Genomic DNA, 16818 nt, shown 5'->3' on the forward strand with positions numbered 1-16818 from the left:
TATATTACATGCAATCCACACTGTTATTCTTTTCTGTTCCATTCTGTTCATTTTTTAATGATAGTCCCATTCATTAAATCACTGGTTCTCAAGTTTAACTGTCTGGCTACTAGAATGACCTGAGAAGTGTTCACAATTTCCAAAACTTGGGTCCTGCTCCCAGAGATTCTGACTTAATTGGTCTAAGATGTAGCCTAAGCAATGGGATTTTAAATGTCCTCACCAGAAGGTTTTAATGTGCAACCCAGGTAGATATCTATGCAATAAGTTGATTTCCTGGCCTACAAATGGGTCTGACTTGCATTTTGAACAATGCAGACAATGAGTAATATTAGACACTGATTTCCAAAGTAGCAGCACCTACAAGCAGATTTGTTTATTCACTGATCAAACAGTGTACCAAGGGCTGCTGTCCTGGGCACTAGGGATACAAGTATGCTGAAGACACCATCTCTGCCATTGAAGAAATGTCAGCCTCATTTTCACAAATGGAACACCTCCATGCAGCCAACAGTCAGGTCAAGAAACACTGCCAGCATCCAGAAGCTCCATTGTGTCCCCATCCAATCCCCCACCCCAAGACTAACCACTAACCTGACTGTTAACAGCACAGATTAGTTGGGTCTGTTATATATTTTATTATTTTTTAAGATGTTATTTATTTATTCATGAGAGACACAGAGAGAAAGAGAGAGAGAGGCAGAGACACAGGCAGAGGGAGAAGCAGGCTCCATGCAGGGAGCCCGATGTAGGACTCAGTCCCGGGTCTCCAGGATCAGGCCCTAGGCTGAAGGTGGCGCTAAACCGCTGAGCCACCCGGGCTGCCCAAAACAGATGGAGTAATACAGTAAGTTCTGTGTCTGGCTTCTTTTAGTTGACATTCTGTTAGCAAGATTCATCCTTATTATTCAGAGTAGCTATAGTTTATTCATTCTCATTGTAGGACAGTATTTCATGTCCTGCAAATACATCTTAATTAGTTTATTCATTTTATTGTGGATGGGCACTTGGGAGCTTTGTAGTTAGGGCCTATTAACATTCCAGTACACATATCAGATGGATATATACACATATTTTTATTGGATGCATACCCAGGAACAGAACTTCTGGGCCATAGCTTAGGTATTTGGACAACATGAGAGGATACAGCCAAACAGTTTTCCAAAATGTGTGCAGTAATTTATATTCCCATCTGCAAAGTATGTGAGTTCCAGTTGCTTCACATCTTTGCCAACACTTAGTATTGTCAGTTTTTTTCATTTCAGCCATTCCAGTGTATGTTAGAACATGCACTTGAAGCAAATTTATTTGAGTAAGAAAGGCAAAAATTTTAAATGTATATATATAATGGCTCTGAACGGTGCATGGAAATCCTCCCTTGACTTGGGAGTTCACAGATGTTCCAAAATCCTACAAGGGGTCTATGTCTTATCTTAATCATTGTGTCTCTCTCCCACCTTATGTCCTTCCCCTTCCCCTGTTCTCGAATCTCTCTGCCTCTGGTATCCAGCCTGGGTCTGACCTGGAGAGACATGCAGCATCTGACTGTGCTCACCTCTAAAAGGAATCAGCTTCACGACGAGGTTCATCAATGGCGGAGGAATGGGGTTGGCCTGGAGTTTAACCATCTCTTTGGTTATGGGGTCCTTGATGCGGGCGCCATGGTGAAAATGGCTAAAGACTGGAAAACCGTGCCTGAGAGATTCCACTGTGTGGGAGGCTCCGTGCAGGACCCTGAGTAAGTGCATATGGAAAACATCCCAGAGAGGGGGCCATGGCCTGGGCAACAATATCAGATTCCCTCTCTGTCAGCTTGTTATGCACTGGATTTGAGTCAGGGACAACCATCTTCCAAGCAGAGCTGGAGAGTTGCACAACTCCAGACAGCTCCATGTACATAAAAAACAATTAGAGGACTCGTTACCCCTGCTTTTAGTTGTGATCCTTTACTATTTCAATGGCTTGCACCATTATTTTTGAGTGTACAAGTCAACCAGTGTAACCAGGTCCAGATCAGTAAACAGACCATATCATGGCCAATATCCCAGAAGCACTCTTGTGCCCCCTTCCATCATCATCTCCCCAAGAGTAACCACTATCCTTCTAACTCCATAGATTATTTTGCCTGTTTTATACTTAATACAAATGGAATCAGACACTACCTTCTCCTATATTCTTAGCTCAGAATGCTTTAGCCATGTTTAGTGTGTACTGGCAGTTCATTTATTCTTATTGTTAAATAATGTTCTGTTGTGTGACTATAGCACAATTTATTTATCTGTTCTACTTGTGAAGCAACATAAGGACTTGATGCTGAGTGAGATTGGATAGTGATTTGGAGGGGTTGGAGTGAGGAGTTCCCTATACAGAAACTACCATGCTGGTGACCTGCATTTACTTCTGTTTTAACTTCCCATCACAGCAAGAGGATTGGACAATGAGCACCCCTTTTTATTTAATTTCTCTCCTCGTTGATTCATCAGTAAGAGAGAAATAGCAATTCTTATCATTAGTATTTTCAATTGAGCTATTCTTTACATACAATGAAATGCACAGAGCTTAAATGTTTTCTTTGAGTTTTCATGTATACATCTGGGTAACCACCACCTGATCAAGTGATGGAACATTCCATTACTCCAGAAAGATTCCTCATGCCCCCTTCTAGTTAATCCCCACATCCCATAAAGAACCACTGTTTTCATTCCTGCTCCTATAGATTAGCTTTACCACTTCTTGGACTTTAACTAGAATCACCAATATGGGTGTGTCCAGTTTCTCTGACTCAAAATTATGTTTATGAGATCCATCCAAGTTCTTGTGTGTGGTAGTAGCTCATTCACTCTCATTGTTGTATGGTTTTCCATTCTAAGAATACACCTGTGCTTATGTTATTTAAATAATGATAAAATCCATCTCTCTAACCCCCCATCCCAGCCTCATCTCTGTTGGTCATTTGAGCTTAGCCAGAGTCTTACTCTCATGGTGCATCCTCCCTCTCCATTTGCCCTTAGTCCTGGATCCTCTGTAATCAGGTACACAGATCTAGATTCCAATCTTGATTTCACCGAACTGGACAATACTTTTGACCTCCCTGACCTCTCTTTTAGTAATTCTCAACCTTTGTGCCCCTTTGGCAGTGCAGGTGAAGTCTGTGGACCCCATCTCAGTAGACAGTTTTTAGATGCACTAGATAAAATACATAGGACTACGAAGGAAGCCAATGACACTAAAAAGCAGGTATAAAAATTTGTTGAAAAACAAATTTGTGATGAAGTAATATATGTCCTTTCTCTTATAAACACATTACATAAAAAGCTCCTAGTGTCTAGCCTAATGGCCATGATCATTTCAGAGCAGAGATGTTAACCAAAATATTCCTTCGGGATACTCTCAGTAATTGTAATGGGATGTGAACATTTCTGGGCTCTTGGATGACAAACTCTGAGGAAGTGCTGATACTGCTCTGGCATGTGGCCTGCATTCCGAATTAAAGGAGAAGCTGTTTCCCTCATAAGTTAGTGAAAATTAATATGTAGGGGGGTCTCTTCCATCTAAACTCTTCGGCCAATTCAGTTCTCTTCTTATGTCCCCAAAGCAAAAGCCTCTTCTCTTTCCTCATCAGTAAAATGGAGCTAATAACTTTTTCGTTCCTAGGCTGCTGGGAGACCTTAATAAGACAGCAAACATAAAGCTGGCATGTAGTAGGCAGTCAACAAATGTAACTTTGTCATTCCCTCTCCATGTTTGTAGATACTCCTGGTTCATGCCTGTGGGAAACTGAAAGATACTAATCTCCTGGAATTTTGAATACCGTTATTCCTTGATCCCTACATGAATTCCAAGTTTTGTGTCCTTGGGACCTACACTCTCCTCCCAGTATCTCCACCAGTGTTGGGCCAGCAACCTCACTGTTTGCTCGCCAGGCTTCCAGAAAGTGGCACCAAGTGGATGTCGCAGAGTGACATGCATTTTCTGTGAGTCAGCCCATGATCTCATAAGCAGAGCGCCCATCAGCATTAGGTGGAAAAGTAAAGCTCAGAGCAAGGCCTTTCTCTAATAACTTTTAAAAAACAGTGCTACATAAGCCCCACTTAATGTGCCATAAAAAACAGCTGCTCTGTCGCATTCCTGTCAGTCTTCCCCGGGCTGCCATGTACCTACATCATTTCTGTTTATCCTTGTCCCCCTCTGCCTGGTAAGACAGGCTTTACCCCAGCCCAGACGAGCTGGTTGACTTGGCCAAGGTCACAGAGGCTGTAAGCGTGAAAGAAGGAATTAGCTTTTATTGGGCACCTCCTCTGCGCCGTGCGCTTTACATCTGTCCAAGCTTCCTAGCCAGCCAGACTCGTTGAAGGTGTGCCTTACCTCACATAGGCAGGGTATGAATATTGGGCAGGATGAATAGCAACATGGCCCCATGTTGTGTCTCAGGGACAAGTGCCTCCTAGGTGGCTGGTGTGAAGCCTTTTACATAAACAGTGTATCTCATCCTTGTAAGTCCAGGAGGTATGTACGATAATTGTCACTCTTAACAGAGGAGGAAGCTGAGATACAGAAAGCACCAGAAATTGCTCACAATTACAAAGGTCAGACCAGGGCTTCAAACAAAATCCATCTGAATGACATTGGCTTTAGGGAGCTCCCATTGTGCCCTTAGGCCTTACATTAGGTACTGCATCAAACAGCCTTGCTGTCAGCTGGGCAGTGTCATTACAGGCAAGAAGAGGCTCAGAGAGGCTAAGGCATACCAAAGAACAGCTAGCTATTCAGCAGGTAAATGGGGATTTGAACCCAGGCACTCTGATGCCAGCACTCCACTGCTTGAGGGGCCTCTCAGTGTATTTCAGTGATCTCCCATTAGAAGAGGTGAGGCTCAGCGCATACAAGAAGAATCTGGGGGCTTCCTTCAGTAAGACCTTCCCTGGGCACTCTGAAAGACCCAGCTGGTCGGTGGGCCCGCTCTCCAAACTCCATAACTGCTGTCCTGGAGACCCTGTCACTGCCAGAGTCCACAAACAGGGTGATCGAACAGAGACAAGACTGGGAACCACTGTCCAAATGTGCAAGGGAATGATAAATCCAAAATAAACATTCAATGGATAATTGACAGCTGTACTGCCTGTGCTAGAATTCAAAACAATTCTTTGCATGATTTGGAAGGACGGGAGACCTGGTAGCACAGTGGAGACGTTCTCTGTCTGAGTGTCCACTACCATAGCTTGTGGCTAGGGAGTGCTAGAAATGTGGCTCATCTGACCGAACTTTAGTTTATTTAAGTTCCAGTAGCCACTTGTGGCCGGTGGCTGCCATCTTGGACAGCCCAGCTGTGATGCCCATCTGATAGTTACACCATCACAGGAAGGATACTCAATAATGCAAACAGAACAGAAAGTATAAATTGAATAACAACTCCCTGAAAGGGCATCTAGAAGTTAAGCCTGAAGGAGAGCTGGGCCAGCCCATTTCAGTCTGTGCCTTCCCCAGTACCCCTTTGTGCTCGCACCCCTACACAGATAGCAGCCCCAGGGGCTCTGTGAGGTGGCCCTGGGACAAGGCAGGCACAGTTGTGTCACCTACCAGGAGCTGCTCTCGGACAGTCACCAGGCTACACTCTTCTCCCACAGCAGGTCAGCTGGCTATTCTCATCTCCAGGTTAGAAAACAGGAGACTCAGGGAAATGAAGGAAATTGTTCTGGTTCCCAGAACCAGCCCCGCCAACATCTGCCAAACCCTGGGCCTGGAACCTCCTTCCCTTGTTACAAAGAGGGAAAGATTTACAGAAAGGGACGTGGCAAGAGGGGAAGATTTATGGTGTTTGCTCCTCTACAGAAGCTCAGGCAGCAGCAGGTAGAGCCAACCCATCACTCACAGGCCTGCCACAGAAGCATCAGCCACAGTTAGCCACACACCAGCTCCATCCATAATTAACAGAAAGGTGGTAACAGTTGTAGTGTTCAGGGGAACAATCGGCTTAGTCAAGGGAAATGTTGATGACAGACCTTATCTTCTGAAGCCGCTCTACACAAGGATGGACACTTCATGATCCTCAAGCTCTGTGCATTTGGGAGGTGGGGGCAGGGAGGAGAGCGAAACCAAGAGCATAGGCTGTGAAGAAAGACCGTTTCTCTCTCAGTTTCTGAGTACACGTAACATCCTGTCATAATCCCCATAAATGTTGAATCTGGAGCCAAGAAGTCCATCATGTTATAGTCAGGGCATGTGAGGCCCAGCAGCTCACAACTAGCCAGGAACTTTAGCCAATATCAGCAGCCTGACTTTCAATGAAAGGAACAGGGAAGCTATTTCAGCAGTGGCCAGAATTGGGCCCCCCATGGCGACAAGACTCTGGTCTATCTGGTTCACTGGTGCAATCCCCAGAGCCTATATCAGCACCCAGCACCCAGTAGTCACAGGGTAGGTATTTTCTGAATGCGGGAATGTTTGGCCAGCAGCACCTAGGTACAAGGAAGATGGCCAAGGGGTGGCAGTAGGACCAACTGACCAGCCAGGAGGCTTGTGGACAGAGGCCAACCTTGTTGGAAGGACTCTGTGTCCCCTGTGCCTCCTGTGCACCCTCAAGTGCCCCACTCCTGAATTTGTTCTCAGAAACAAGCCAATGAGCTCTAGGGCAGGTGTGCTTATTGCAGAATTCAGGGGCTGGTACAGGCTACCATTAGGGCAGCACCCAGGCCACTGTGCAGAGAAGGCCCTTGTCACCACGAATCACACTCCCAAGTGGCCAGGTTAGAGGCATCAACAACCACTTGCTGTGACATGCAGGGTGAGTGCCAACTGTCAGGGTTATGGGTTTCCTCGGCATAATCTTCCCAGAGAAGCAGTCAATTTGAAAAGCAATTTTCTAAAGCAACTTTATCAGCAGAGTCAGTGAAGGGTGCTCAACTAAAATAAGAAGGAAAAATACAACTGGCCCTGAGTGTCTGCACAGAACCAACCATGTGCAGTGAGCAGAGCAAAGCCAGGCCTGCTCACCAGCCAGGGGCGGCCACATGACCCTCGAGGGCTGAAGCACAGCATGAGGTGTTCAGCACAGACTGTCCCCATCCTCATCCTCCCCTGCACCCAAGAGAGCTGTTCACTCAGCGCCATTGAGGCGGTGGCAAACTGAATTTTAAGTGAATTTGGAAGTAGATGGTAAAGTCTGATGGGAATGCCAGATGCAGCACCGTAGGGCGTTGAGGGTGTGCCTGGCATCCAACCAGTTGTGTGACCATGGACAGGTCACTGCCAAGCTGCGGATTGTCCTGCATGAGTTAGTACCCACCTGCCACTATTACCTGGGAAAGGGAAAACATCGCAATCCCCACCTCTTGAGTGTTCTTCTATGACTGCCACAGAGTAGACTTCTTCAACCCTCAAGAAAGGGTGGCCATTATGAACACTACTGTTATCATTCTAATAAGATGACTGTAGCATCATAAATTATTTTTATCATACAGTTGAGGACTCAAAACAACACAGGTAGCATTCCAGAGGGCCCCCCTGGGAAGCAGTGCTGATTTCTAGGCATGAGGCAATTGACCACTTTTTTGCAACAATATGCAGTAAAGATATAAGCCATCCTCGGGTCCCCAAGTTTGTCTTTTATGAGACTTGAACATGAGGCTTCCGTACATATTCTCTCAAAGTTCAGAGAGCAGCTCAGACCTCTTGATGGATACCTCATTTTTGAAGCAAGTGAGTTCCAGAATATGGATCCAAGCAGAGTCACTTTGGTTCCACAAACAACCATCTCCTATTTCAACCTTTTTCAGAGAGTAAGTGCACGTGTGCATGCACTCCAGGGGGTGGTGGCCCAAGGGGGCAGAGGGTGAGGGAAAGAGAGAATCTCAAGCAGGTTCCACACCCAGTGCAGAGCCAGACATGGGGCTCAATCTCACAACCTTGAGATCATGACCTGAGGTGAAATCAAAAGTTGGACACTTAAGTGACTAAGCCAACAGGTGCCTCCTATTTCAGCCTTATAAATTGCCTTTTTCTGAGTACATCAGGAATTGCTTTTCCTTTAAAATAAGGGTGGATTGGATTCCTTTTCTTCTTCTAAACACAAAATATGGACACTGTAGGAAAATCAGAAAATACAAGTGAGCAAAAAAAAAAAGGAAGTAATAAGAAACACCTGGCAGATACTGTTCCTCCATTCTCCTAACGCCATGGTGCGGAGAAGCCTACCTCGGGAGAGGAGGAGTGACATTCTTTCTCTTCCAAGACTCATCTGGAATTCACCCAAGGCTTTGAGTTTCATTTTAAAGTGACTTAACATTCCAGGAAGAATCCACTGCTCTCTCTCAGGGGCCTACCCCCATGCATTCTAAGGGCAGTTCACATGGCAGGGCAGCGATGGCAAGTTCTGCAAACGGGCTGTACCTCCACGGCACTAAACAAGCAGGACTCCCCAGGGGCACTTGGGATGGCCTCCAACCCCTGCACACACCCCAACCTCAAGGCTGGTGGGGAAGTTGTGGGTGTGTTTGTGCCCACTCTAGTCTGTCTTCTGCTTTCCAGGTAAGGACAAAATGCCAGTCGTTTCTCAGCCTCCTCTATCCCTGCCTCTAGCCCTCTCACAGATATACTCCCGTGTCCCTGAGGCTGAGCAACGGGCAGCCTGTGTTCTAGTTTCCTCTTCTGAGGGGGTGGCTGAGAGTCATTAGTTGAAACTCAAAGCAGCTGTGGAGGGAATCTGGATGAAAGACTGTATCTACGGAAGCCCCCGTAGCCATGGTGTGCATGAAGGTTGTCTTAGGTTTGGTCCCAAATGGATTCTCTCCTATCATGAGATCATCTCAGCCCTGGAATCACTTCCTATATGAAGGACGTCATTGTTCATTTTTGGGAACCCCATTGCATGTGAGCTGTGGATCTGATTCCCAGCTACTGTGGCCATCCTGTCTCTGGTTCTCAGCCAATTGAAGAAATATTTCCTGTTTTCCCCCAGGGAGGCAAGGTCACTTGTCTGCCAGAGTTTCCACGAATTGACTTGTAAATGGACTGTCACTTGGTGAATTCCATGCATAAGTGGCCTGGGTGCAAATGGGGACAGAAAAATGAAATTTTTTTAGAACCCAGCTTGTGTTTTGAATCTTGGTGATAATAGGGACAATTGCATTTGACAAATGATTAGTGATGCTTTGTAATATCTAGAATAACTATTACTCAGGGTAACAGCTTTTAGTTGTTGACTTGTGAATTTGCTTCTTGAGTTTTTCAAGGTTGCCTGGCCTGAACGATAGGAAAGGGGATCAAACTCAACACAGGACTCAGAGCCAGAGTTTCTTTCTGCTGTGGGCTCTGCCATCATCCTCTGTTCTCTCCAACTGTGCTTCTTGGAGAGAGTTCCAGAGTCCCTGAGCTCTGAAAGGAAAGCCTCTGGACCTGCCTGTTTGTCTGTGTAAAATCTCAGTAGTAGAATATGGCATTTCACTGCTACCTGAGGTCTGAACATTCTAGAAGCCTCCAGCAAGGTGGCCAGAAAACCTGCATAACAGGATCCACAGTTTTCCCAGCTGCTTTTCCTAGAGCCTGTGAGCCATGACAAAAATGGAATGTGCTTACAATAGAAGACCAAGAAATTTTCTAATTGTGGTGGTGCTTTCCGGTTCAAATTGAACATATGCCAATAATTTATATCTGTGCTATCCAATATAGAAGCAACTAGCCACAGATGGCTATTTAATAGGATTAAATACATTTAAATTAATTATTAAAATTAAATTTAATTAACAACTCAGTTCCCCACACTCATCATGTTTCAAATGCTCAATAGCCACACATTGCTAGTGACTACTGTATTGGACAATACAGATACAGAACATTTCTGTCATTGGAGTGTTGTGCCCAAGATTGTGAATCTGAGAAACCACCAAGGAACCGACACGGATTGCAAACACACAAGGGTTTATTTACAAAGCTCGAGCTTGGGTCCAAGTATACCCGACACAGCGGAGCAGGGACTTGGACCCCAAGGTGGGTTTCATCTTAGTTTTAGGGGCTGGTCTAGGGGACCGCCAGAAGAGGTGGAGCAATTCCTCAAGTTCCATTTACATTTTGATGGCATTTCAAGGGCATTGAGCTCTGTTCTAATATGAGGCTTCCTGCCCTTGGCTTGGGCTCTGTTTTTATTCTAATATGGAGCTTTCTAGGACGTTAAGCTGTAAGCTGTTGTTTTGTTGGTTTTTTTTTTTTTTTTTTCTGTAACTGAAGTAAGATAAAGTTCAGCTCTTATTCACAGGGGCCTGGGATGGCTGTACTTGTGCTAACGCTGAAGTGGAATGGCCTTAATTTTCTCGGCCTCCACATTGCTAGTGACTACTGTATTGGACAGTACAGATACAGAACATTTCTGTCATTGGAGAAAGTTCTATTGGCCAGCTCTGATCTAGACATCTGTAGATATATGATATATATGAATGTGTGTATATATTTCATATTCACAGTACCTCTTCAGTGTAGAAAGTCATATCTTTATCATACAGGTAAGGAAAATGAGCCCAGAGAGCTCAAATGCTTTGCCCATAACTGGACCACATAGCTTTCTACCTATGGGCTGGAGCCCAAATGATTGTTGGTCATGTATCAGCTCCCCTGTTACGTTTCTGACCCTGTTGTGAGTAAATAGCATCCTTTTTGAGAAATCTAGGTAGCAACCTGCCATTCTCTGACTTCCAAAGCTGGTCTAATACTTGTTCTCCACCAAACTAATGATTTCCACAGAGCATGGTACCCCACCTCCACCACTAGATGTCCATGGCCAGTGGGTATCTCATGCATCATTCAGCATCAGCATCTATGTAGAGTGCACATAATAGTAGCACTCCATGAAACCCTTAAAGCACATATTTTGAAAGGTCCTTGAGAGAGTATTGACTTTTATCATTGAGTTACAGGGTAAGCTTCAGCAAGCCCACCCAGGTTTATGGCTTTGGTTCCAAGGGTCATGCAGAACCAATGCTTGCCTCTGAGCTGGATGTGTGATCATCTTTTTGTAGATGGGCTCTACAAGATGTGTGTTTTAAAATATCTATCATTTTATGCTCCAAAATAAAACACCTTGTCAAGGGAGAATATTCACATAGGGAAAAACCCAGGGAAGGGTTGCTAGTACCATGATCCTGGCACTATGTTCCATGTTTTCATAGGTGGTCTGATTTGGTGTCACAAAATCCATCCGTGATGACAGTGAGATTTCAAAGTATCTAAATAATTTGCCCAAGCTCTCCTGACCAGTAAGCAGAGAAGAGAATTCTAACCCAAATAGGTTTATTCCCAAAGTCTGGAGTCTTTTCATTACACTGTGCAGTCCTCTAATATAGCTTATTATGTTTCCTATGCAAAAACCTCTGAGCGTCTTGCCTTCAAAAGAGGCCACATCCAGGAAGGATATTGGTTGTGTGGAAAGTCAGCTGAGGAGTGCTTAGGCTGACCCTCCCTGGGGCTTCAGCTCTGTGACCAAAGTCTTTCAAATTCCTGTGATCTTTCAAGGGATGCTCCTTCACTAGGATTAACTCCATTCCCAACTTTTTCTTGACAGTAATAACAATCACCATAGCAATAACTTCTATTTATCAAGATACTTAGCACTTTATTTATTTTTTTAAAAGATTTTATTTATCCATTCATGAGAGACACAGAAAGAGAGAGGGAGGCAGAGACACAGGCAGAGGGAGAGGGAAAAGCAGGCCCCACACAGGGAGCCCAACGCAGGACCCAATCCCAGGACCCCCGGATCACACCCCAGGCCGAAGGCAGGCACTAAACCGCGGAGCCACCCAGGGATCCCTGATACTTAGCACTTTAAAAGACAGGCATTGTTCCAAAAGTAGACCCAGAGGTGAGACATAGGTGTTGACAGTTTTTTTGAGAGATGATCTCAGGAAACACCAGCAAGGACTGGAGATGTAAGACAAGAGAGAAAGAGCCAGTCAGGAGTGCTTTGATGAGCATGTTGCCACCGGGGACGACACGTTCAATCCCACTGGGGACACTGAGTTGCCCCACTAAGGAACAGGGAAGCCAGGGTATATTAATCTATGGCTTTCTATTCAAATGATCTGTAGGAGGCTGTCCCTGAAGAGTTAAATCCCTGACACTTTGTGGCTACCCATCAGCTGAAGTAGGCTCCCATGGTTGGGGGGTGAGAGGGGGGTGGGAGCTCCAGGAGAGCAGCTGTGTGATGCTGACATCTGAGGTGGGAAGTAGTCAGAATACATGAGAGCCACAGCTGCAGGTGAACTCAGAAGGGGCTCAGAAGAAGTGAGAAGGGCGTGAGCAGCATGCCCTACATTTCCCTTCCACACAGAAGGTATAGGCAAGGGGCATAGGTAGGATGCGCAGGCTCATCCCGCTGGCCTGTCTGATTAGCTCCAAGGCCCCTGTTTTCTTCCTGAAGCTGCCTTTCAAACCCTAAGTATAAGTGTGCCCATCATCCCTTACTGTATGTCTCTCCTCATCACTTTGCCCTCAGGAAAATACCATCCACTGGCAAGTTGGTGCTGACCCTCACCACCGATGCGTGTGAGGGGAAAGAAAATTTCGTCCGCTACCTTGAGCACGTCCAAGCTGTCATCACAGTCAATGCAACGAGGAGAGGAGACCTGAACATCAACATGACTTCCCCGATGGGCACCAAGTCCATTTTGCTAAGTCGGCGTCCCAGGGATGACGACTCCAAGGTGGGCTTTGACAAGTGGCCTTTCATGACCACCCACACTTGGGGGGAAGACGCCCGAGGAACCTGGACGCTGGAGCTGGGGTTTGTGGGGAGCGCACCACAGAAAGGCGTGCTGAAGGAGTGGACACTGATGCTGCATGGCACGCAGAGCGCCCCTTACATCGACCAGGTTGTGAGGGATTACCAGTCCAAGCTCGCCATGTCCAAGAAGGAGGAGCTGGAGGAGGAGCTGGACGAAGCCGTGGAGAGAAGCCTGAAGAGCATCCTGCGCAAGAACTAGCACCACAGCCCGGCCTCCACTGACTCCCTCCCTCCCCCATCTCTGCCTCTCTGTCCTCCGTCCACACTCTGTCAGGAATCTAGCAATCACTGTCACCTGCACATAAGCGATTCCAACTTCTTGATCTGAAGCTTTGCTCACTGTCAATGATTCTTTTCATCCCAATGGACGCAATCTTTTTAATTCTATGCCCCAAATACAGTGTTCCCACCAACACCCATGTCCTATTTGTGACTCCAAGTTCTTTATTTGTGCCATTCATATAGGTGATAGCCAGCAACCAAACTAGGACAGCTTTCTCCTCCATTGTTTTCATATCTTAAAAGAGAATGCATTTAAAAAGCCACAGGCAGTGACTCCAAGAACGTTTATTTATGGTCTCAACAGAGGACCTGTTACATAAAAGAGAAAAGTAATAACAGAAGGTGAGCTCTGAATCTCTAAAGCACAACAGATGCTGTAAATCCTGGGGCGGGGTGGGGGGATGTTTTGAACTTAGCAAGATTTTTCAGTGACTTAGATGAAGGTGGTATGATGCAAAAAGATGCCATCTCTGACGGCCCTAATTACTGGCTGGGGAGGAGAGTCAAAATGCACGAACATTGGAAATCATACCACCAACACCAACAGCATAACTTGTCCTACTCAGCCAGTGTGATACATATAAAACCTAAGTAGCTTGGCTGTCCTTTTCACCAGCTGCTGCTCTGTTACGGTAAAATCTGCTAGAGAAGCCCAAATTACTCAGTTTGTATAGAATTCATCCCAGCCTCAATTTTCTGGGGTTCCTCACATAGCTATCCAAAAGAAAAGGCGAGGCAAGTCTGGCAACACGTCTATTAAAGAATAGCTTAGTAGCTTAGAATACTGGAACATTCCTTTTCCTAAATCACTTTGGAGCTTCTTAATCCAATGAGAAGCAAGATGAGTATTTTGGGCGCACATATACTTGGGCTTTAATCTCCAAAACATACAGTTGTGATTCTTCAGTGTGTTGGGGCAATGGCCTCTGTTCTGGAAGAGGTGTGGGAAGGGTGAAGGAGGCATGTTTGAAGATGTGGATCTCCATTTGCATGGGACCTCTTCCGCCAAAGGGGGCTGATGCTGACCCATCCCCCCAGCAACATGAGGCCTGGAGGAAGCAAGAGAAGACCTCTGTAGGGAAAGCACACAGTTACTATCTTGACAGCTAAGCAATCCATGAAGATGTGTAACAGGCAACCCAAAGGTGACACACTCCTCTCCCTGTCAACCCCAAAAACACAGGACCATTTCATTACCAAATAGAAATGCTTTCTATTTGACCCATCATCATTTCGTTTTCCTCCCCAAGGATTGGCCCCTTTATTTGTTTGATTTGATTCCCGAGAACTGATCAACCACTTCTGGCTGCATCTCTCCCTTCCCATGGGAGCATGTAGCTAAGCTCAGAGTTCCTTTCCTTAAAGGCAGCAACACAAGGGCACTAGGTTCCATTCCTTGAAGGTGGCAACTTTAAGAGAAAACTCTGGAAAACCCATTTTCTTTCTTTTCTCCCCCTCCCATAATGGCATGAATTTCTGTCTTCTCTAACACCGTATGACCTTCTCTATATAATGCTTTAAAATGTAATAATATTTATGATTTTTAAAAGAAGTTTATTACCTGTTGCGAAGGTCTTTTTAAACCAGTTTAAAGAAAAAATTAATGGAAACCATCAAAAATTCATTTCATATTAACAGTCTGAAAATAAACCAAAGGACATTATGTGTGCATATGTGTATAAGTGCACACAGAAATATATATACATATGTAGACTATATACATGTGTGTATGTGTGTATATATATATACATATATATATATACACTTGTATAAATGTATATACACACATATACCTAAAATGTGTGTATGTGTACGTATTGAAGAAACAGACACCATATTCATCTCTAAAAGAATATTCAGAGAATATCAAGATGACTCTGGCTGAAGAAAAAGGCCGGTGGATATTCAGGTGAAAATGTTCATTGATTCCCGTTGCATCACCTCTGTAATTTTGCAGCTTTCTGTATAAACATTAAATGTCTTATATAGCAGCAAAAATATAAAATAGTTGTCCATATTTTCACAGCTGTGGTATAATTTATGAAATTAGAGAGTAACTTATCAGCTTCTTAACAGAAATGCAAGTTTTGATATGAGTATACAGTATATAAAAAATATATATAGTGCTATATAAAAATATTTGGTCTCTATTTCATTTTTTGCACTAGTATTAACACAAAAATATGTCTGGCTAGTGAGGTTTTTATGATATCCCCGATCCTAATGCAAGAGACGGTTATTTATAATCATTTATTTTAAAAAATAAAAATAAGTGAATAATGATTAATCAAGTTAACATTGTTACTCTCTGTGACAAAATTTTATAAGTCAATTTAAAAGGACATGTAAATTAGGAGACTCGACAATAAAATATTACCTTCCAGAAATTATGTGGGATGTGATGTGTATTACATAAAAACACTTCATCCATTCTAGGATCAGATAATAAAAAGTTGCCAAAGAGAGATCTAAAAAGCCTGCTTTCATAAATATGCCTGAGAAATTTATAATTAGCAAATTACAAATTATGATCTATACCATCAATTTTCAAACTCAAGTTATATGCCATTAACAAGTTGTAGAAAAAAATTTAGGGAATCAAGTTCAACATTTTGGAATAGAATAAAACAGAATATAATTGAAATGAAACTGGAATAGAACAGAGTAGATCATGCATATTAGTAAGTGTTGTTTCTTGAAATATTTGTTTTGTGTGTTTGTGTGTGGAGAAAGAGAGAGTGTGCATGTGTATGTATTGGCTCACAACGTAAATATTTATTGTGGATCATGGTAAAAATCTTTTAGAAAGACTATTCTACAATGTATTCATCAAGCTAGACTGAGTTATGCTCTAGTAACAAATAGCCCCAAATTTCAGTGGCTTAACACAGCAATGGTTTAATTATAATTCACATGAATTTCTCTGAGGGTTCAGGAGACTCCCTGAGGCCACAGACTCAGGGATTCAGGCTGTTACTCTTCGATCTTACAGTTTGCAATCCTAACATAAGACTGCTAAATGACCTTACAGAAAAGAGAACCTATGGAGGACTCTCATCCAATCCTCTATGTTCAGCCTGAGGAGACACACATGCCTTTTGAGCTACTATGCATTGGCCAGTACTGGTCAATGACCCTACGTAAACACAAGGCAACTGGGAAATGTAGGACATCTAATGGAAAACTTGATCAGCATCAGAGAGAGCTTGACACATTCTCTTAAAAGATATTAAGTACTGATTTACATGGCAACCATCTCTTCATGGGTAGTACTGTGAACAGTATTACAACTAGCTGTAAACTATGTGACCACAAACTATTCTAGCAATCTTAACAATGATTAATAAAATACTAATGTATTGTCCTTATTATGGTTCACTATGAAAACAATGTTTAATTTTGTCCTGGGATAATACTTATCAAACCCAATTAGTAAAATCTTAAGAAAGGCTGTGACCAAAACCAGACATTAAAGGTGTAAAGTCCAAAGTCTGAGGTTGTGACAAACTGAGACACTGCTTTTCTATACTTAAGTTCAAAAATTGACTTCCAAAAGATTAAAACTGATCATTCTTATAGTGTTATTACTGTACTGTCATTATTAATTATCACTTACAAATTAATAAGAGTGGTTTTCATGTGATCATTGGTTGGAGTGAAAACCACATACTGCAAAACCTGTGGGAAACATAGCCGAGTATTTTAGATTTAGAGAGGGAAATGCTTAATTGGGAAATTGGTGCTCTCATAGCCAGAGTAAGTTCTTGCAT

The 16818-nt window shown here is 43.8% G+C and overlaps 1 protein-coding gene across 1 annotated transcript in view; it reads left to right on the top strand.

Annotated features, from left to right (window-relative positions):
• The window catches only part of PCSK2 (proprotein convertase subtilisin/kexin type 2), a 250780-nt gene extending 235345 nt beyond the window's left edge, over positions 1-15435 (top strand). Inside the window, exons 11-12 of the mRNA XM_026002379.2 lie at positions 1511-1738; positions 12479-15435. Coding sequence (XP_025858164.1) covers positions 1511-1738; positions 12479-12965 — 715 coding nt within the window. The 3' untranslated portion in view covers positions 12966-15435. The remainder of the gene's footprint in view (positions 1-1510; positions 1739-12478) is intronic.
• Positions 15436-16818: the final 1383 nt, after the last annotated feature.

This window comes from Vulpes vulpes, chromosome 14, assembly GCF_048418805.1.
Source record: "Vulpes vulpes isolate BD-2025 chromosome 14, VulVul3, whole genome shotgun sequence".
NCBI classification, from domain to species: Eukaryota; Metazoa; Chordata; class Mammalia; order Carnivora; family Canidae; genus Vulpes; species Vulpes vulpes.